The following is a 23,752-nucleotide window of genomic DNA, read 5'->3' on the forward strand; positions in this document are numbered from 1 at the left end:
AACAAACAAACAAACCAAAAAACAAACCAAAATGGTGCGAACAGATCAAAGCTCCACAGCAAATACAACTAAGCGGCCAACAGATAGCCAACCTATCACATGCACAGTTCAAAGCACTGGTGATCAGGATGCTCACAGAATTGGTTGAATTTGGTTGCAAATTAGATGAAAAAATGAAGGCTACACCAAGTGAAATGAAGGAAAATGCACAGGGAACCAATAGCGATGGGAAGAAAACTGGGACTCAAATCAATAGAGTGGACCAGAAGGAGGAAAGAAACAACCAAACAGAAAAGAATGAAGAAACAAGAATTCAAAAAAATGAGGAGAGGTTTAGGAACCTCCAGGATACATTTAAAGGTTCCAACACCCAAATTATAGGGGTACCAGAAGGAAAAGAGAAAGAGCAACAATTGGAAAAGTTATTTGAACAAATCATAAAGGAGAACTTCCCCAATCTGGCAAAGGAAATAGACTTCCAGGAAGTCCAGGAAGCTCAGAGGGTCCCAAAGAAGTTGGACCCAAGGAGGAACACATCAAGGCACATCATAATTACATTAGCCAAGATTACACAGAAGGAGAGAATCCCTAGAAGCAGCAAGAGATAAGGAGACAGTAACCTACAAAGGAGTTCCCATCAGACTGTCAGCTGATTTCTCAAAGAGACCTTACAGTCAAGAAGGGGCTGGAAAGAAGTATTCCAAGTCATGAAAGGCAAGGACCTACATCCAAGATTGCTCTATCCAGCAAAGCTTTCATTTAGAATGGAAGGGCAGATAAAGTGCTTCCTAGATAAGGTCAAGTTAAAGGAGTTCATCATCACCAAGCCCTTGTTGTATCAAATGTTAAAGGGACTTATCTAAGAAAAAGAAGATAAAAAACATGTATAGTAAAATGACAGCAAGCTCGCAATTATTAACAACCACACCTAAAACAAAAACAAAAACAACCTAAGCAAAACAACTAGAACAGGAACAGAATCACAGAAATGGAGGTCACATGGAGGTTAGCAACAGGGGAGTGGGAGGAGGAGAGAGAGGGAAAAAATATAAAGAATAGATACCATAGATGGTAGGTAGAAAATAGACAGGGGGAGGGTAAAAATAGTATGGGAAATGTAGAAGCCAAGAAGTTATAAGTATGACACATGGACATGAACTAAAGGAGGGGAATGTGGGTGGGACGAAGTATGCAGGGTGGAGGAGAGTGAAGGGAGGAAAATGGGACAACTGTAATAGCATAATCAATAAAATATATTAAAAATAAAGTAAATATAATTAATTAATTAATTAATTAATTAATTGACTGTAATTAATTAAAATTAACAAAACTGTGGTACATTTTTGCACTGGAATACTACACAGGAGAAAGAGGAAAATCCTACCTTTTTCAACAGCATGGATGGAGCTGGAGAATGTTATATGCTAAGTGAAATAAGCCAGGCATTGAAAGACAAATGCCATATGATCTCACTTATAAGAGGAACCTAATGAACAAAACAAATAAACAACCAGAATAGAACCAGAGGCATGGAAAAAAAGGAACAGAATGTCAGTGATCAGAGGGGAGGCAGGATGGGGATAAGGATAAAAAGAAGGGGAAGGGACTAGTTAAGGAACATGTGTGAACCACCCACGGACATGCACAATAGAGTGGGGATTGTCTGTGGGAGCAGAGGGTGGGCTTGGTGGAAGAGACCAAAGCAGGGAAAATTGGGACAACTGTGTAGAACAATAAAATAATTAAAAATAATGACAAACATGCTCTAGGGTAGTTCATAAATGTTTTCAAAATTAATTTTAAATATTTTATTCATAAAATATAGGGATGGGGAAGAAGAGAAGGAAGAAACTTTCGCTTCCTCCTTTGACAAAAGGAAAAAGGGAATAGAATGTTGGCCAGAGCATGCATAGATTAGAGAGTGCCAGGAGATTAGTCTGGCAAGATGATTTGTCTTGGATGTCTGCAAAAATAAATCTGGATGTTGGTCAGGAGGAAACAAAGAAATATTAAGGCTTTTTGAGCAAGGAACTGATGTTATTTCAAAATACTACTTAAGAAGTTTACATTTTAATCTATCTGTTCTCTGTTAGATAGGTTTGAAAAGTTTGAAGGAAGTTTAGAATAATAGTTAAAAAATATCACCAACCTATAGAAGACTTTCTTTTAGCATTTCTTTTACTGCAGGTCAGCTGGGGAAATGTGGTCTTCACTTTTGTCTTTCTGAAAATGTATTTATTTTGCCTTTACTTTTTTAAGGAACTTTAAATTTTATTTTTCAGTTATAATTTACATTCAGTATTATTTTGTATTTGTTCCAGGTGTACAGCATAGTAGTTAGACAATCTATACTTTATAAAGTGTCCCCCCCCCAATATTCTGAGGACCCTCCTTCCACTATGCATAGTTATTACAATATTATTGTCTATATTCCTTATGTTGTGCTTTACATCCCCATGACCATTTTGTAACTACCAATTTGTGCTTCTTAATTCCTTCACAATTTTCACCTAGGACCCCACTCTCTGCCCCTCTGGAAACCATCAGTCTGTTCTCTGTATCTCTGTAACTAAGAGTCTGTTTCCATGTTTGTTTGTTTATTTAGATTGTTCTTTAGATGCCACATATAAGAGAAATTTGATGGTATTTGTCTTTCTCTGACTGAATTATTTTGTTTAGCAAAGCACCCTCTAGGTTCATCCATGCTGTCACAAATGGAAAGATTTCATTCCTTACAATTTGCCTTTATTTATTTAAATAGTTGTTTTAGATCAAAATAATTTACTTAGATTAGTCAGAGGCACCCACAGACCTGGCATGGAATAGATGTTGGAAGACAATCACAATTAGAATTGCTTTAAGCTCCTGGTTAACATGATGGCATAGGCAGACATGGCTTGCCTCTTTACACAACCACATCAAAATAACAACTGAAATATAAAAAACCTATCACTCAGAACCATCAGAAATCAAGTTGAGTAGATGTCTGACAACTACTGAATTAAAGAAACCACATCCATCCAGATCGGTAGGAGAGGTGCAGACGTAGAATGGGCCAGTCCCATACCCACATGTGATAGACAAAAATTCAGGAGGGATATGTTGGGAGCAAGGAGTCCCAGACCCACACCAGGCCCCCCAGCCCAGGGCTCAAGTGTCAGGGAGATAAATCCCTACAACTTCTGGCTGCAAAAACCAGTGTGGAATGAGTTGGTAGAAGAAACTGCTGGAGCCTCAAGCAGTTCCTCTTAAATAACACACACATGGATTCACCTATTCAGACTCCCTCCCTCTGAACTCCAGCACTAGGGGTAGCAACTTGAAAGGCACCAGTGGCATACTGGGAGAAACTGACATATCCTGGCATCTAGACAACCAGAGGCCATTGTCCTTTTTCTAAATCACCCTCTCCCCCGACCCATAGAGCCACAGAGCTACCAACTGGTGCCAGTATCTGAGACTCCATCAACCTGGCTAACATTGTTTGATCCACCTTGGAGATCCCCAAAGACTTGGTCCCACCCAACCTATGGGCCCACCCAAACTGCTTTTCCATATGAGTCTTGGCTCAGGCTTTATATTTTCCTAAATCCTTTCACACAAGCAACAGCTGGCCTCAGTGAGCCCTAGGACAAGCACCAGCAGCAGCCAGCCACATAACATTATACCTCCCTCCCCACAGCAGTTACCACACTGTTGTCCATGTCCATGAGTCTTTTTTCTTCTTGCTCAAGCTCTCTACCCACTAATAACCCCCAACTAGCTGTCATCCTGCTCTCCATTTATGAGTCTGTTCCCATTTTCCTTGTTAGTGTAGTTTGTTCATTAGATTCCACATATGAGTGAGATCATATGGTATTTGTCTTTCTCTGACTGGCTTAGTTCACTCAGCATCATATTCTCCAGGTCCATCCATACTGTTGCCAAGGGTAGAATTTTCTTCTTTTTGTGGCTGAGTAGTATTCCATTGTGTAAATGTCCTATACTTGTTTTATTCATTCATCTATTGATGCATATTTGGACAGCTTCCATATCTTGGTGATTGTAAATAATGCTGCAGTAAACATAGGGGTGCTTATGTTCTTTCAAATTAGTGTTTTGGGTTCCTTCAGATATATCCCAAGAAGTGAGATCACTGGTCAAAAGAGCAGATCCATTTCTAATTTTTTGGTGAGTTATTTTAGGATCTGAGCTTTATTAAAAAAAATTTTTTTTCAGAATTTTGATTGTCATGTGCCTCAGTGTGGCCTTCTTTGTCTTTATCAATCTTGGGATCATACTTTTCTACAAGAAGTCTTTTCTTTTTTTTAGATTTTATTTATTTATTTTTAGAGAGGGAAGGGAGGGAGAAAGAGAGAGAGAGAAACATCAATGTGTGGTTGCTGGGGGTCATAGCCTGCAACCAAGGCATGTACCCTGACTGGGAATCGAACCTGCGACACTGGTTTGCAGCCTGCGCTCAATCCACTGAGCTATGCCAGCCAGGCAAAATGTCTTTTAAAAAATGATACTAATTCCATCATATCAGTCTCACACTCATGATCTGATCTAAACCTAATTACCTCTCAAAAGTTCCAACTCCAAACACCATTACATTGGAAGTTAGCAATCCAATATATGAATTGGAGGTGGAGAGTCACAAACATTTAGTCCAAAACAGAGAGGGAGGCAGCCAATGGCAGAACCACCACATCCTGGCTGTTAGAGGGCAAAAGGGGAAATACTTCACTTTCTCTCTTCCAACCCACAGGTCTCTTGCCAGTTTTTATCCATGGCTGAATGCAGTAAGATGTCAATAAAGCAAGGCTAGCCTGATGATACCATTCACAGGAGTTGGACTACCAGGACATAGAACTAGGACAGACAGATGGAGAGGAAGTCTGGATTTGGGTGAGGGGGTGAACCAGGAATAACTAACACTGAGGCAAGGAGGGAATAAATCTTAGGTATCCTTGATCCTGTCTCTATGGACTCAGCTGAAGTCATAAGGTCAGTAAAATAATCTAAAAAAAAATTCTCAATGATTTCTTATTAGAGCTGACTAATCTTCTTTCCTATTCCTAGACTCTTTATTTTCTTACTCTCTAGACAATATTAACCCTTATTGTTGGAAGTCTCCATGGTCTCTGCATACAGATCCTTCTTGTTTTACAGGTAAATATATCATAATATTAACATACTTTAGCTTAAAGAGCTGAGATGGATCAAAATCCTGGCTTCCTTTCAGATGAATTATCTTGGAACCTGAAGCCCAAACCCAGGTGACTGAGCACATCATCCTCAGGATAAGGATCTGGGTGATGACAAAGAAGACTGAACATTCAGGGGGAGGATGCTCTGGATGCAGCCTTTCCAGACTGGCTGCCTCTCACCTAGTGAGGAGCATGAACCTGAGGAGGGGATTCCTTCAGTGCCCTGTCCTATGACACTTTCCATATCAGTGTTTTCTGAGAAGTTGTATGGAGTGATGAGTTAGTGTGAAGTTGGGTTGAATTTTCTGTGGCAAGGACTGAGTCAGAGGGGGCATGTCCATCTGTCCATCTTAGCTGTGGACACTTAGTTGTGAAGAACACTAAAGACCAGATCCTAAGTTCCTCAGTTGGTTTGTGAATGTTTGCATGAAAAGCACAAGATTACAGGGCTTTTAAATAATTAAATAGTTAAAATATCTTGGTAGACATTCATCTAACGATAGAGTTTTTCTACAAATGTTTTCTGTGAAAGGATTGGAGTCTGGAGAAGAGAGAAGCCTTTCTGGCTGAGCCCTTCTGGGGCTCAAAGCATGGGTTCTATTTAACACTGACATTCACCCTTCTTTACCTGCAGAGCAATTGCCAACCTCTTAGACTTATAGGTATTACCTGAGCTTGGTTCAGTTTCCTGGGGAAACCCTTACTGGAGTTGATATTGCTAAGGGAGAGAATATAACTTCCCTCCCAGGGCTGCCGACAGCCAGGCCCCACCTGCAGCCCTCTGGGTTTGTGTTCAGCTCCCCCTGCAGCCTCCCCCACTGTGTCACTCACAGCACAGTAATACACCGCCGAGTCTGACATTTGGAGCAATGATTTCTCTAGGTGGAAGGAGCTGCTACTCTTCACAAGCTTGGCATGAAACTCTTGATTCTCTACCTTCTGGTTGTCTCTTGTACCCTTCAGGAGGAGCTGAGGAGCTTTATTGAGATACTGGACATACCAGAAAAGGTAAGGACTTGAATCAGTGGTCTGGTAATTGCAGTTCAGGATCATACTTGTCCTCTCAAGGCGGGTAACAGGGCCTTCTGTCTGGGTCACTGAGTCTCCACTAGTCCCTCCTAAAAGAGAATTACTTTGTTATGATAGAAATGTATAGGGAGAGAGTTTTCAGCCAAAGAAGAAAACTAAAAGTTATCTATAATTATAGGAAAATGAAAAAGCATTAACATTTAAGATAAAATGTTACTTACTGACTATTAAGATCACAAGAATGGAACAGGTGGCAGAAAGCATGCTGGCAGAAGAAAATGATCCTTGCTCCCTGGAATACACTGAATTCAATAAGACTAGTCCCCAGCGGGCCCTTAGAGCCACTCCTCACCCATAACTTAGAGCCCCTTTCTGCACAACAGTCTTTTTTGTTGCTACAGAGGCACTCAAGTCAAAGCAGCCCATGAACACAACCAGAAACTGCATCAGTAGGAAACATCGCCCTCTGGTGGCTGTCCCTCAAATTGCACCACAACCGTGTCCTGGACCCTATTCCTCCTAATAACTGCCAGAGGGTTAGACACAGAAGGGGAAAGAACTCTAAGTAGAAAGCACTAAATATTTGCTCTATAGGTTAATTAGTATTCTTGGAGAAATATTTACTTATCACTTCCATCATTTCTTGCACGATACAGAGCTCTAATGCTTCCCAGATAATCCCAGGCACAAATAGTCTGAGGTCTCTTCCTTGCATATGTCCCCATGATTCTTATGGACAGAGAAGGACCCCTCTGCCTAGAAACTGCTCCAGTCCTTCACCTGACTTAGTTTTATTCATCCCCCAAGACTCAATGCCATACAGGAAGCATTTTCTAACACAGTTCTTCTCAAATAATCTGTGGTTGAATAACCAGTTTTCCCCCAATACTTCAGGGACTGCTGCATTTGTAAAATGCAAGTATAATAAATTACTGTAATTTCTGTTTCACTGGCAAAATTAGAGTGCTATAGGAATTGACATTCCAAACAGAAGGCTGGACAAAATAATGAAACAATTTTTGGACATTGAACTACAGGTGGCACAGAGATAGATAAAGAAAACAGTGAAGTGAGTCCTAATATTGCCCCAGCTTGCTTCCTGGAGGCCATTTCAGTGCAGTGAGAGCATAGCAAAAATAACCCAGCCATCTCACTGTGTTGATGAGACAGAAGAGGAGTTTGGGGATCCAGAAACTCCTAGAATTTGTGAAAGTGTACCAGAGAGGAGAGATCTGCTGTGTGCGTGTGTGTGTGTGTGTGTGTGTGTGTGAGAGAGAGAGAGAGAGAGAGAGAGAGAGAGAGAGAGAATATGAGAACTGCAAAGGTGCACTGATCACTTTGAGTCTTTGACTGAGTACTGATCTGCACATAGGAGAGAGGACACTCACTGACTCACTGAGTGGGCATCCCCCCCTCCCTGAAGGGGTGTCCTTAGGGGTTGCTGGACCATACTTGAATAGCAGCAGCCTTACACCTTTAGCCTTATGAAGGACAGGTAAGCTTACTTAGGTAACCTGGTTCTTGAAACACTGTCCTTTTACTTCTGTCACATCATTCTTTTAATCCAATTAAGTATTTGCCTTTAGAAAGCCAAGTTTTGATGCTTAATATTATTGGCCCAGCTCTCTTCATTCCAGAGGCATGCATATGGTGTATAGCTGTCTCCTGTTTATTTGTTCCTTAGGGAAGTGAGGCATCTCAGCTAAAGGTATTGCTTGCTCATTGTCAGCTCTTTACTGCATTGTTATTATTTGTGCTGGTAAAACAAACCCAGTAGAAGATGAAAAGGGCCGTTTTCACAACTTGTTGTTTCTATAGAATTGGGTTTACTTTAAGCAAGTTCTGATGGTGTAATAGCAAGAGAGCAAAGCATTGTTTCCTGCTTCCACAAACCATGTAAGGCACTGGGTCCTTGTTCCTGCAGACTGCTGGAATACTTTGCTACACAGACTGCTCAGTGGCTGTGCTGTCCATATAATAACAATGGCTGGGAATAAGTCTGTGGAACACAAAATTACTTCTCTTCAAATGAAAAATATTCACTCTAAACAGATTTTCTCACCACATTAAAATTGTCTCTAATTCTCACAAAAACTCAGCTCATGAATAGAGTTAGCATGTTGGCAAGAATCTCTGGCTGAGCAGATCCCCTGGCTGCCCTTACACTGTTGTGCACATTTGGGAACTCTAAAGCACAAGCATTATTCTGTAAATTCACAGACTTACCCACTAAATGTGTAAACCCCTTTTGGTCTCTAGACCTTCTCACTGCACTTCATTTCTTGTAGTTTATTGTTGGAGAAATCAGGTTTGTCCTGTGAGTTTTTCATACAGTGGATTTTGCTTATTGTATAATTCTGATGAGCTTAACATGTTCCTTTATCCATTGTATTGCCTGTAAATTGGTTATTACATCAAAAGGGAAGATTTTTTTCAAATCTAGTAAACAACCAAAAATGATGTGTTTCACTTCTTTAGGAAGCTCCTCAGACTGAGTTAGTATTTCACATCCAGCTAATCTGTTTCTTTCTGTCCAGATATGCTGAGGACTGGAGATTGTAGAGTGATGATGGTGTGGAACACAGGGGTTCCACCCTACTTCAGAGGACAGTACTGTTCACACCCAAGGCCATCTGACACTGGTGGGAAGTTTTTCTCTTTGTTTAAGAAAAGGAAACTTTCATTGTGAAGTCAAATGCAAGGCTTTTCTTAAAGATGACATGGGAGATGGGCACTAAGCTGTTGAATCTGCATTCCACCATCAGGAACAAGGAGGGAATAAGGGCAAACACAGTAGACAATACAGGTAGGGGACAGGTTGCACCAGGGGCCAGACTGAACACAACTGCTGCGTATAGCACAAGACGTGCCATAAAGGATCAGGTTCAGAGCTTACTTGTATCTCAAGTCATGTGTACTTGATAGCTACTTAATTCCCTCTTTAAAAACAATGCAGTAGGTCAGGTCCAGAACAGAAATTGTGTGGTCTAAGTTATTCAGGAAACTGGACAGTGCATTGAGTGAGCATTAGCTTTTGCTTATTTGTTGAAATGTTTAAATTTGTGTTACTTTTATCTAATTTCAGTCAAACTCTAGCCAAGGGCACTGGTATAACTTTGCAGTAGGGATATCATGTGCCGGAGCAGGGGCTCTGAGATGTGGGGGACACCTCAGGTAATTTCAGGGAATGCCTGAAGAGGAAGGATTGTGAAGAAGCAGCAGGGGCTGGAGCCTGATGGCTGCAGTCCACCACCTTATTCATGGGTCCATTTCAGGGGCCACTCAGAGAGCCCCAGCTGTCCTGTGGGCTGTGGCAGCTTTCCATCCTCAGCTCCTCACCCATAGGCTCTCTGCCCTATTGCTTCTGTCTCAGCCCGTCCATATCTAATAAGCTTGCAGCCTGACTTGGGTGGGACTCGAGGACTCAGGGACAAAGCCTCAATCTTTGAATCACCTTGCAGGACTGCAGTCTACTTGGGAGAAACCTTGATTTTGAAACATTACTTTCCTTCATCCCTCTGTTACTGAGGATCAGTGCTGGTTAAGACTTGCAGCTTTTTAAAAATATTTGGACATCCCCACTCATTTTCATTCTGTTCATGGCACCTGTGAGCTTTGGCATTTGAGACCCCACTCTAGACAAAACTCTCTGATATCAAAGGGTCTCACCCTCTTACAAGGTTCTTAGATTCTCTAGGGTTGGGTGAATCATTTTCATTGTCCAAGGGACATTGGACAACCCTGTAACTCAAAATTGGCCTCTCAACCTGCCTACAACTTCACAGGAGGAGTTGTATCGTCTGGAGTTCCAGCTAGCAGATCCCATCTCAGTGTGCCTTTATGCTTGGCAAAAGGGAATTTTCTACATTTCCCAATTCTGCAAAACTAAGACAAGACAGTGTGTCTCTTTTTGTGAAAGAAAGCATAACATCAAATGCAAATAACAACTTTTACTTATGAGTTTGTGCCTGTTCACCCCTCCCCGTCTCGGTCCTGCCCAGGTGCATAGAGCAGTAGCTCCTGTGTTGTAAGCACGTAATTGCCCAAGTCGCTGTCCTCTCTCCCTGCTGCCTCCTGCCCCTTGGTGCTCCCAGGACATTATCATGTAATGTGTAGAGCACCGTGGCAACTTCCAGAACACCTAACAGCCCTTTCCTAATACAGGGGGATGGCAGTAAGTGTTAGGACTGAAAAATAACAGTGGACTGAGTACCCCGTGAGGCCAGAATTCTGGAACAGGTTATTCAACAGCAACTTCCTAATTCAACCTCCACATGTTACAGATGTTGAAACAGATTCAGAGAAGTTAACAACTTGATTAAGGTTACTAAGGTTACTTGTGTAATAAGCTCTGAAACTTCACTGCAACTGCTCTTTGTGCTTGCTGTTCCACGCTGGACACCGCTGGAACGTGGTCTCTCTGGTAATGTGGGAACCATGTCAGACTGGCTAACTCATGTTTTCCCAGTGCTTCCTGTAAAACTAAATGTCTTTTGAGCTAATGAAAAGACTTGAGTTTATAAAAGTGGAATACATGTTGTGATAGAGGTGATGTCGGGGAAAAATTGCAATAGTTAAATGAGATGTTACTTCAGGTTTCTTTGTCCTAGTGCAATAGCTTATATATTATACATGACTAATAATTTAAAATTTTACTTTTAGGTAAAAGCATATTGTGACTGGTAAATCTGCAGGTATTTTAAAATAAAATGAGACTATATTGAAGTCCTAAAGAGAACTTTTGACCTCTACCCCCAAGAATCTCATGTTCCTAGAGCTTTTCCAAAAGAAGTTAGAAATCCAGTTTTTAATGTGATGTCTGATTTTTAAATGTTGAGAATTAACTCAGATATTTTTAAACACTAATGCAGAACAAAAAATAAAAATCTTTGCTCTTCAGTACCTAATGTAACATCTGTTTAAAAAGAACCTATGTTTGCACAGGAAGCAGACACTGGACAATCACAGGTGGGCCCTGGTTGCCATGCAGCTGTCATTCTGGCCCTGACACCTGGACGTGGGGTTCAGGCAAGGGGGAAGGGAAGGCAGGAGACTCTACAGGTTAGGACAAATTCCCACTTTGAACATCTCCTCTGTAGACAGCTTCCACATGAGAGAACAACACATTCTGGTGTTTTTTAAAAAACATGATCAGGTCACAAAAAGAGAGGAGCCAAAGAGAGGTGGTTTGAGGAACATTTCAAGCCTATACCTTTGTGTGAGAGATCATTAGTATGATTATAGGAAGAATCTAAATTAAATAATTGATTCTACCTCAGGGAGTAATGATATGTTTTTAAGAAAAACCAATGAAAGAAATTTTTATTGTAAGTAGATTAAGTCATTTGACATTATGATGAATTCATAGATATATGAATGATTCTGAAGATTTAACAATGTCAACAATGGAGTCACTTATTTCATCTAAAGGTAATTAGATTATTCTCCCATCTCAATAAACTCAACAAGAGATTCATAGATTTTCCTGTTGCCCTTTTTGGTTTTATAAAATTGTATATGCTATGTATGCTATCTTAATCTATTCTAAAGAATGGGAGACTGCATTTGCTTTCACTGAAGGACCTATCTGGACATTCTACAGGAATTGAATGAAGGTTTCCTTGCCAACCCCCCACCTGTGCTGACACAGTCCCTTGCTTCATCCTGTCTGTGATGGAGTCTCTCCCCAGGGGCTCTATCTCATGTGGACAATTTTGTGGGGCTCCCACAGGCTCCAAGCACAGAAAAATACATGGCTGAATCTCTGAGCTGTGAGTCTGTGATGGTGAGATGGATGAAACTGGCTGGTTTCTGAAAGTTCAACAGTGAATAACACAGCTCTCTGAGAATATCAACTCTCTGATGTGTTTTTCCCATTATATGACTCCTGATGAATAAGAAAAGTCATTTTCCCACTTGGTGGCCATTTGTACCAGAATAAATAATAACTGTAACTGCTAGTTTCATATACACAGACAAGGATACAGCCTCTTTCTCTACCACAGAAATTGCAGACTAGACCTTTCCTCTGGGCCATGCTGGATCATGCAGGAAAGAGAAGAGAGACTGTATCCCTAAGGGAATAAGGGATGTGGCTTAGGAGCCTGCACTCTGGTTCCATTGCCCATTACCCTCCCTTTTAAGCCTCCTCAGAAAACAGTAATTTGCTTCTCCCCACAGCCTTCAGCACTGAGAGGAGCTGGAGCCCTGTGTCTGTGACCATCCTCACCTAGACCATCCTCACCTAGCCCAGATAGAGGCAATGACTGCCTTAGGCATGTTGGCAATCAGCATATTGGTAGCTCTTCTCTTGAGTGAAATTCCTACTATTTTGACTAAAATGCAGATATTAATTTTGTACCCCATGCTGAAGAGGTATAAGCAAAGTTACTGGACTGTGTGATGCTCTGCCCCCAAACAGGAAATAGAATTAGTAAATATAGGACAAGTTTGACTGTGTTGTGTCTCATGCTTCCTCTACTACTGGGACATGTTAGGCACCTGAGCTAGACCTATTTTGTCTAGTTATAACTAATTGGACTGGAAATAAGCAGTAGAGAAATGGAATCCTGTTCAGTTAATTCCTCTTTGATGGAAAATGTGGGACTTTTATAGAATGCAGTTTATTATGAACTACAGCAAATACACTGGATAACATAGTTATGTACACACCTTTAGGTTTTACATAAGCCTCCTTTCCTCCCAAGAGAATCAACGTGAAAAGCAATCATTGGGTTTTAACTTTCTAACAAGAAGGCAAAGCTTTTAGTCTCAGTCTTTGTTTCCACCTTGCATGGAATCCAGTAAAATTTACATAAGAAATATTTTGTTGTTAATGAATGATTTCACACAGGCCTACTGAGTCACAAAATGTGTCATGTGTGTGTCATGTTCAGTAACAGCAGGGAGAAAACATACATTGTGTGTAAACTGAATCTGAGAAAATTCTACTCAGTGCCTAAGTACAGGGATTACTGTTAGAACTCAATACATGTATTTCTGAAAATCCTCTTGTGATTCCAACCACACATATTAATTATGGTGAAAATTGACATAGGGAAAATCCTTAGACTATACAATTTTGTAAACAGAGCATTATAAAAAAACTAAAATCCTATTAAATGTACCAGCAATATTCAATAGCCTGTGGCATTTGTCCCTTGTATCATAGCCAGTAAATCTTTGTAGTGTGGCAGGAAAAGAAAGTAGAAAGTCTCACAAAGGGGCTTTTTACTCTTTGTAACACCTGCAAGTTTTGTTGGGACAAAAACTGAGTAACAGTTATTTTTAGGTAAGGAGCCAGCTAAAAGACGTTGCTAAGTAACGCTATCTCAAGGTCGAAATGCTGACCTTCATTCCACTTCTGCCTCTGTATGCTCCCTTGCTTTAGCAGATGAATCCCCCTCCCCTCTTTGCTCTGTAACAAGTATTTAAAGGAACTGTGATGAGCCTGGGTTTGGGCTCAGGATTTGGGATTCTCCTCTGAGCACCCCTGGGTAATAAAGTTTGTGCTTCATTATCTTCCCACGTGTGAGTGACATTTATGCAACAGTGGCTTTGAACATCAGGACTCATGTTTCCCCTCTTCAGATACAGGTTCATGAGAACACGTATTTCCAAGAAGGCCAGATTCATCAAACTTTTACATGTAATTGTTCTTCATAAAGTCGATATGTTAAGATCACAGTTAGGGACAACCCCAGAGTCATTTTACCTTCCTCTCAGTTTCACCCTGTTGCTTGCCTTGAAAACTCTGGGAATTCTTCACCCACTGAAACAAATTCTGCTTACAGTGAAGTGGCAGTTGAGGCACTTTTTATAATGAGAAACTTCTCCTGATAGTTCTTTGGTTTAGCATAAATTACTAATGTGCTAGAAAAGTCACAGAGAATCAGTGAAACTTTCACATCATGTTGACATCATACTTGTATTTACTAACTGGGGAAAAATGTTTTTAATAGGATACACACTGTAGCAGAAGCAGAAAAAGCTGTGTCCTACACTCTCAATTAATAGACATATTTGCCATAACAAGTATTTTGGTATTTAGAAAATATAGTCTCCACTTCCCTGTCAAATACCTGTATGTCTCCCGAGAACAGCCAGAGAAGCTCCCTGTGGCTCCCAGAATAACCAGGCTGCTCCCCTGCAGCCCCGTGTGAGCCCCTCTGGGTTTGTGCTCAGTTCCCCCTGTAGACTCCCGCACTGTGTCACTCAGAGCACAGAAGTACACCTGCCGAGTCTGCCATTCGCACTGAAGGTCTCTGCAGGTGGAAGGATTTCTGAGTCTTCACAAGTTTGGCCTGAAAATCTCTGTTGTGGACCTCTCGATTATCTGATGAGCTTTTCAGGAGGAGAACAGGCTCTTTGTTTTGATGTTGGACATACCAGAAAAGATATTCTGTACCAGTGTAGGTGGTCTGGTAAGTGCAGTTCAGTGTCAAAGTTATTCCCTCTGGGAGGGTAACAGGGCCTTCTGTCTGGCTCACTGAGTCTCCACTGGTCCCTCCTAAAAATAAAGTAAAGGCCTTGATATATTGGCAAGGCAGAGGGATAGTCTCCAGTTAGGTTAGAATGAAAAGTTATCCTAAAACCAAAGAATAGAACACCTTAGAAATCCCGAGAAATGTTACTTACCCAACATCAACAAGATCATAAGTACCAAGCTGGTAGCAGATAGCATGGCTGGCAGAGAACCAGCAGCAGGTTTGCTTGGTAACACCACAGCTGAGAGGGCTGTTCCTCTACTTTCGTGATCCTTTGGTGGAATCTTCTAGAAAATCTTGACTCGTGTGTTAGGCAAGACAAACTGCCCTGCAAGTTCATGTCACGGGCTATAAAGAGAGGCATGTTCAGAAATGGAAGCTGTGTCAAAGCAGCACCCAAGGGGAGCAGCGCCCTCTTGTGGTTTCTCCTCTGTCCTGCAGCCTTCCTCACACCTTTGAATTTGATATTTACCTTGAAATGGAGCTTAAATTCTAGACAAGGACTAGCACTAAGTGTCTGGGGTGAGAGTAAGAGCTCCAGGAAGCACCAAGCACCTTCTGCAGACTTCATGATGGTGTAATGATGCTTAGACAGTGCACAATTCCTCAGTCACCCTCTTTATGATTCAGGGCAATATGGCTTGCTGAAGTCTCCCTAGACCCAGTTTCTAATGTGTATTCACACCTAGTATTATGTTAGTTTTATACATTACAGGGTATAGTGAGAGTGGAAGAAAGGCATTATCTGAGTTCTCATCTTGATATAGTCTACCACTGCTTCCTTGAAACCAGGGGATGAACCCTTCTACTTAGAATGTTCCTCCTTCCCTCCACTGCCCTTGCCTAGGTCACTTCTATTCAGTCTTTAAGATCCAACTTACACGCCACCTTCCTGTGAAAGCTCCTCAGGTTAAGTTAGTACTCCTCATTTTCCCACTTCACTTGTGACATATCATCAGTGTCATTACTATATGATATTAGAATCATCTGTGTCCTGTTTTTCATACTGGAGTTGGTGCCCTTGTGGTCAGAAACTGAATCTTATGAGTCTCAATAGCCAGTTCCTGAGATATACAGATGCTTTCCTCACCAATGATGTTCAAAAATATCTGAGGAATGAGTTATACATGAATGAGTGGACATGTCTGGAGGGTACAGTTATCTTTTTAAGGAAGTCTAGTCTCCATAAGAACTTCTTCCAGCTTCTTCCACAGTCAGAGCCATGACCTGGGTAACAGGGGCATGCAATGTCTCTCAAAGTACAGGTCTTCATATAGAGGGCAATTCTTATACTCAATATTTTTAAAATTGTATGGTGCCTTATATATACAAAATAAATAAGTTAATTACAAACTTTTTAGACTCATGGGTTTTACATCAAACCAAAAATGCCAAATCAAAATATCCTCACATAATTCCTGTCCCCAGGGTTTCCCAAACATTTTTTATAAAGGTCAAATAGTAAATACTTTAAGTTTGAAGTCATGGTGTTTGTTGCAAGTACCCAGTTGTGCTGTTACATCACAAAGCTGCCATCATCAATGCATAGATAAATGGGCAAGGCTATTTTTCAGTAAAACTTTATTTTAAAAAATAGATGGTAGCAGCTGTAATCTGTACTGCCATCTACTTTTCAACCCCCTCTTACACCCCAAGAATTTATCCATAAACCTCCAGAGATCCATGGAGAAATTCCAGTTTGAGAAACTCAGCCATATTTCATTGTACTCTTTCAACAAAGTTATCATAGCTCTTTGAGAAGTCTTAAAATATAGGAAGTATATTAAATGAGTTACTGAATAAGAAGGAAGAAAAAGGAAATGATGATTCTAATGCCTAAGATACTTTGTGCTCAGGATTCAAAGGCAAGAAACACAGATATGGTCTCACAGAGCGCACCGACTAGTAGTGAAAATAGATTTTAATTAAATAATCAATAAATACAGAAAAACTGCAAGTTTGAAAAGGCAGAGATCTGTGATTATAAGTATGCACACTTGAATTTTTTTTTTTTTAGTTATTGACCTTTGGACAGATGTACAGAAAGGCTTATAAGAGGAACAGAGTACTTTTAAGTAACTTAATAGTACCAATATTATTGAAGAAAGAAGGAATGAGAGATTAGAATATTTGTGGAATAAAGCTGTAAAAGTAGAAAGTTCCTAAGTTATTCAAGATTCTGTAGGTATAACAAAGCTTTTTTCTTTATTGTAAGAGTAAATGGGGATCCAAGTGATTGCAGGGCCAGATTAGCACTCTGACAAGTTCACTGTCATTGTAGCACTAAGGACTGCATTGAGGGGTGATGGGGTGTGTCAAGTGGGACTAAACTTTGTTAGTTATTTGACAAAGGGAAAAAAGGGAGAGAATGATGGCTGAAGCAGTGTATGGAGTAAAGAGTGCTAGGAGATAAGTCTGGAAGATGACTTGGGTTGGATGTCTGCAAAAATAAATCTGAATGTGAACATTAGGAAACAAAGAAATATTAAAGCTTTTTGAGCAAGGAACTGATGTTATTTAAGAAACTATTAAGAAGTTTACATTTTACTCTGTTCTCTGCTACATAATTTTAAGAGCTTTTGAGGAAATTTATAATAGTAGTTAGAAGATATCACCTACCTCCAAGAAATTAAAGGTGTTATTCACTATCTCACAACAAAGAGGGAAAAAACCTAGTTGCCTTTTATATGTATACATTTAGACATACATATAAAATGTATGAGGTCTGTGTGGAAGGTATCCAGTCATGTAGTATGAAAAATAGAGACATTTATTGAAGAAGATACAATATACGAGAAACATTATACATAGGACAATTATGCCTCAGTACTCTTCAAAGTAGGCATATTGGGACCTCACGCATTTCTTCCAGTGTCTCTAAACTGTTCAAAACCCTCTTCAAAATCCTTTGTGGAATCATCATCAGAAATTCCCCCATCCCCACCCCTGGTCATATTTTCCTAAATCTCATTGATGGTCTGAAATCTCTTCCCTTTCAGAGGTGATTTGAGTTTTGGGAAAAGGCAGCAGTGGCAGCATGACAAATCTGGGATATTGGGGGGCTGAGTCATGTCAGTGATTTGATGTTTCACCCAGAATCCTCCATGAGATAAAATGCATGAGCAGAGCATTGTCTTGATGAAGCTGACAAGCACCAGTTGTCCATAGCTGTGGCTTTCTGAATCATCCAAATAGTATCTGTAGAGAAATGTTCAACCTTAAAGCAAAAGTTGATGCAGTTTCATTGGTCTACTTGCTCAGTCATTTTGAATTCAACAGCCAGACTAGTACACATGCTCACTTAACTGTGCCTACCACCCCCACTGACTAGTACAATGAAGTCATCAGTGTTCACACATGCACATTCCAGTCCACTCTTCTTGGCTGCCAGGTTACATCAATGCCACACAAACCATTCTCAACATATTGACAATGGCTGCACATTTTCCAGACAGATCTCATATATCTAGAAGCACAAAATGAAACCAGAAATACTGTTGCCCTCTGGGGAGGAGGGTGATGAGATTAACTAACTGGAATAAAAGTGAAGGTTTTTCTCATTTGAAAATGAAATAAATGAAAAAATATTCTTACAAATATGCTGTATACCAATCTCAAGAATCACTGAATATCATTCTTCAAGTTAAAAATACAAAATCCATGTAAATTTGCAAGATAATAAAAAATAGTAAACTTCAAAATATATTTCTAACATAAAGTCTCAATTGATTAAAAATAAAATATCTAACCCTATAATAAAGAATCTTTTTAAAACCATTAGCAGCTTCCAGTCAAGATGGTGGCATATGCAGATATGGCTGGCCTCTTCACACAATCACATGAAAATTACAGCTAAAATATGAACAACCATCACTAAGGAACATCACAAATCGAGTTAAATAGAAGTCTGACAACTATGGAATTAAAGAAACCACATCCACCCAGCCTGGTAAGAGGGGTGCAGATGCATTATGGGCTCATCCAACATCCACATGGATAAAAATTCAGAAGGGATATCTCAGGATCGAGGAGTCCCAGACCCATATCATGCCCCCCAGCCCAAGATCCAGTGTCAGGAAGACAATTCCCCACAACCTCTGGATGCAAAAACTAGCAGGGATTGAGTCAGTGGAAGACACTTCTGAATGCTCATGTATTTCCTCTTAAAGAACCCACACAGGGTCTCACTTACCTGAGTAAGTGAGGAAGACTCACTTCCTCTGAGCTCCAACACCAGGGTAGCAGCTTGAAAGGCATCAGTAGAATAAAAGGAGAAAGTGAAGTGTCTGGCATCAAGGCGAGCAGAGGTCATTGTTCCCTTGCTAAACCCTCCCCTGACAGAGCTGGTAAGTTACTGAAATACCTGAGACTCCATTAACCTGGCTAGCACTGCTTTGACCCCCCACTTAGAGATCCCCAGAGGCTCTGCCCCACCCAACTCACACTGCCCACCCAAACTGCTTTTCCACAAGAATGGCTGGTCTTGGCTCCTAAATCCTATCAAACAAGCAACACCTGGCTTTAGTGAGCCCTAGCAGCAGGCAGATTAGAGTCACACCTTGGCTTCACCTGGGAATCTCCAAGCCCAGCACAAGTAGCAGCCATCTCAGATTGCTTTACAGCTCAGGAAGAGTGCCCAGGCAAAACAAAGGTGGGGGCTGACCTTGACCTGCACCACCTGGGAAACCCAAGGGCCAGAGCACCCAGTGGACAGCTACAGACCATGTCAGAGAAACACCACCCTGCCCCTGCACAGCTGACCCTCCACAGAGGGAGGAGGTTGGTGGTCAGTGGTTACAGGCAATCCTTGCAGCTAACTGGCCTGAGTAAATCCCTCCCATTGATCTGCCAACAGCAGCTAAGGCTCAACTACAAGAGGAGGGCATACTCAGCCCACATGAAGGGTGCACCTCTAGTTCCCAGCTTGGGTGATAGGGAAGATTGTGCTACTGTACCCTACAGGACACCTACTATATTAGAACATACTACCAAGTCAGGGCATCATAGCATCTCTACCTAATACATGGAAACAAACACAAGGAGGCTCCCAAAATGAGGAGACAAAGAAACCTGGTCTAAATGAAAGAACAGATCAAAACTCCAGAAAAAGAGCTAAATGAAATGGAGAAAAGCAAACTATCAGCTGCAGAGTTCAAAACACTGTTTATAAGGATACTCAAGGAACTTAGTGAGGACCTCAGCAACATAAAAAAGACCCAGTTAGAAACAAAGGATCTTATAATTGAAATAAAGAATAATTCACAGGGAAACAACAACAGAGTGGATGAAGATTAGAATCATATCAATAATTTGGAACATAAGGAATCAAAAAACAACCAATCAGAACAACAAAAAGAAAAAAAAATTAAAAATGAGGATAGTATAAACAGCCTGTGGGACAACTCCAAGATGTCCAACATTCACATCACAGGGGTACCAGAAGAAGAAGAGAAAGATCAAGAAATTGGAAATCTATTTTAAAAAATAATGAAAGAAAACTTGCCTAATTTAGTAAAAGAAATAGACATGCAATTCCAGGAATCATGGAGAGTCCCAATTATGATGGATACAAACAGGCCTACTCTAAGACATATCATAATTAAAAGACCAAAGGTTAAAGATAAAGAAACTCTTAGAAGAAGCAAGAGAAAAGAAGTTAGTTACCAGATGGTTGTCAGATGGGATGGAGGAGGGGAGAATGAGTGAAGAGGTGAGGAGATTTAGAAGTACAAATAGGTACTTCTATAGAGAACTAGCTATGGGGATGTAAAGCACAGCATAGGAAATGGAGTAGCCAAAGAACTTATACACATGATCTATGGACATGAACAATGGTGGGGGCATTGCCTGAGGAAGTATAAGGTGCTGAGTGGAAGGAGGCAAAGGGGAGAAAATTAGGACAACTGTAATTAACATAATCAATAAAATATAATTTTTTAAAAACTTCAGAAAACATAAAATAAAAGTACTTTAAAAATAAAAAAATAAATAAAGAAGTAAAACACAGCCATTAGCAAATGTTGCACCCAAAAGTCAAAATTAATGGCACTGATTTTAAAAGATGAGATTATTCATAAATACTCATTAAACAATCTCCCAATAACAGCAGTATAATATAAAAGAAAGATTCTATTTATAGTACAAAAAACTTACATGTCTAGGGTAAAACTTAAGTAAATTAAGAAAGCTATAAAGCTTTTATAGGAAATCTAAAACAAAGATGAAATGTATATTTTATATATTCATAGAATTAATGTTAATTTATATTAATAGGAAGTTATAAATTATAAGGTTTGTACTGCTTGAAAATAATTTTTAAATCTAATATGATACTAACCAGAAAAGAATGAATTTTCTTTCATACAATCTTTGCAAAAGTATAGCCTGGAAAGACAGCAGACTATTTTTAAAAAATAATAGTCTGTAATTTTCAGTGTTGCTGCGGTATGCTTCTGGTTTAAAATTTATGAGTAAATATATACACTCTCCTCCCTTCTCTCCAGAATTTCCACTGGAATAAAATTTAGACGAATAGACAGGATGAAACTAAATCCATAATAGGAAAGAAATAAAAAGATGAAAGGTATGAACAATTCTTATAAGATGGAAAGTAGATATGAACACATTGATGGGTGAGACAGAGAGGAAAATAGCACAGCCCAGAATGAACTATGAGATTTTAGTGGAAACACGATTGAAGGAAACTTATTCCTTGGGAGCCTGGAGGACTTATGGGGTAAGAAAGAAAGTTGGTATGATGAAAGGGAGGAGGGACAAAATACAAAGGTAGCAACTGAAGGTCAATATGAGAAGAGTTACACTAGTCTCCCTCTGTACTCTCCACCCTGTTACTAAGTGAGAGAAGTATGGTAGGCCAGCCTGTACATGAGATGTACAAGTTCTACACATTTGATCTTTGCTGAAGTTGAAATGAGATACCTGTGAATACTAAAGTTTTTAGTGTGAGTGGTTGACAGAATAAGCCACCTTCAAACTGATATTAGCAGAAGAGGAGCAACTAAATAACCATTTTCCTGCTCATTCATCTTAATAAGAAGTTTCCCAATGAGCATTTTATCTCCACATACCTAAACTACTGGCCAAATGCTCATTCAGGAAGAAATCTGGTGGGAAACATGGGCACACATGACATGAGGAAACCATCCTGCTCCCCAACCCTTCATTCTTAAATATACACCAAGAGTAGGGTGAAGGGATTGAGCAAAAAAAAGAAGAAAAAGAACAAAAGACTCATGGACACAGACAACACTATGCTGATTGCCAGAGGGAGGTGGTTGGTGGGATGTGGAATAGGATGGGGGAAATAGATGGTGATGGAGGAAGACTTGACTTGGGGTGGAGGGCTCTCAATGTGGTTTACAGATAATATGTCATAGAGTTGTATACCTGAGAACTATATAATTTTATTAACCATTGTCACCCAAATAAATTCAATAAAAAATAAGAATAAGGTAACATTAGTCATTTACAAGTATGGTGATACCTCATTCCATCTGTCTCCCAACACATGGGAATCAATAGTCATCAATTGAATCATCAGAGTTATTTATACCTGGATGCAAAATGGTAGCTAAATGTCATGATTTATGGTCTAGTAGTATGGAAATGTAGTATTTTGAGAGTGACCAAATAACCTAAGAAAATAATATACTGGTTCCCCAGTCATTACTCTAAAAAAAAATCTTGAGTCTTGGCTTTGAATCCTTATATTTATTTGGATTTTTTCCCCTAAAAAGTGCTTTAACCTACATTATTTCAATTATTCTATATTGGTAAGACCAGCTTTATTAACCCTGTTAAGTGGAGAAAAAAATAAAATACCAAATACAATAATTATAAAATCTATCATTAATTGAATGCTGACCATGTGCCTGGAGAAATTCATCTTAATAGTAGACAGTGTTGATTCCCAGTCTACTTTTCCTGTTCCAGGCCAGTGCACCCAATCCCTAAACCCTGTGTGTTAGCTACTCTTGGTTCACAATTGCCTTCTTTCCCAGAAAACTGACCTCTGCTAATAAAAGTCACTATTGTCCAACAGTGTACACCTTGCCCCTCCCCCAAAAACTCCACAGGCAATGACCACCTTATTCTGGGTACAGAAGGACCACCTTAGTCTGGGGTACAAAAAGCCAACTGTCTGGTCTCTTTGACTCAATGTAGTAAGAGAGATAAATTCTATGGTCCTGTTCATGCTCTAGAGCTCCCCATGAGGTCAGGCTGTGTCAATACTCCAACTGAAGCACATTCATGATTTTCCCACTTGTCTTAACCTGCTTTCCTTAATTAATTGTGGGCACAAGAAACAGCAATCCAGGTTCTGCTTTTAAGGAAGCCAACCTAAGATGACATATTATCTCATTTAATTGTGAAACTGTGTGTGTGTGTGTGTGTGTGTGTGTCCTCAGATCAAAGGGCCTATTAGGTAACAGAAAAGATATTTAAACAGGCACCACAAACCAGGTTCTTTCCAGTGTATCTTGATGCCAGAAGGCAAACAATGAAAGTTGAACTAGATTTAATTATCTTGATCCAGCACAACTTTCTGCTCTTTCTCACTGCCTTTCAAATCTTTCTCCCATGACTTGGAAATATTTGTACAAAGTCTTCAGTCCGCACACTGAGAATTTGAAGCAAGTCCTAATGGGGTTGCATCCTATTAGTTAGTGACTACATGAACAAAACTGAACAGAAATTTTAATTGCTCTTTCCAAGTTTTACCACCCTTTGGACTATATAATGTCATGTCTAACAAACCACAACTTCAGCTTCACAATAAATGTAACTTTTACACTTTTCCTGTAATTCAACTCAATACTTATTACAAAGTCTTATTTCCATCAGGACATAAAGATTCTTCCTGGATTTGGGCATAAGCTGTGGGACAATTCCATAGTACCCAAGAGACAGGGGAGAGGGACATACGTATGCTCTATTTCCAACTTCCTCACCAGCATTTTCTAAAACACCCTAAATACCACATGATCTTTGGTAGTTGATCCATGCTATCATTATAACCAAGAT

General features: G+C 40.0%; 1 pseudogene and 1 gene segment (V, D, J or C); both read right to left on the bottom strand.

Annotated features, from left to right (window-relative positions):
* Nucleotides 1-5,910: 5,910 nt before the first annotated feature.
* On the bottom strand, nucleotides 5,911-6,553 carry LOC118498258 (annotated as a pseudogene).
* Nucleotides 6,554-14,226: 7,673 nt separating this feature from the next.
* Nucleotides 14,227-15,145, bottom strand: LOC118498265. The segment is given in 2 exon segments: nucleotides 14,227-14,730; nucleotides 14,859-15,145. Coding segments are annotated over 2 exon segments (550 nt in total).
* Between the last annotated feature and the right edge of the window lie 8,607 nt (nucleotides 15,146-23,752).

Source organism: Phyllostomus discolor, chromosome 1 (genome assembly GCF_004126475.2).
Source record: "Phyllostomus discolor isolate MPI-MPIP mPhyDis1 chromosome 1, mPhyDis1.pri.v3, whole genome shotgun sequence".
NCBI classification, from domain to species: domain Eukaryota; kingdom Metazoa; phylum Chordata; class Mammalia; order Chiroptera; family Phyllostomidae; genus Phyllostomus; species Phyllostomus discolor.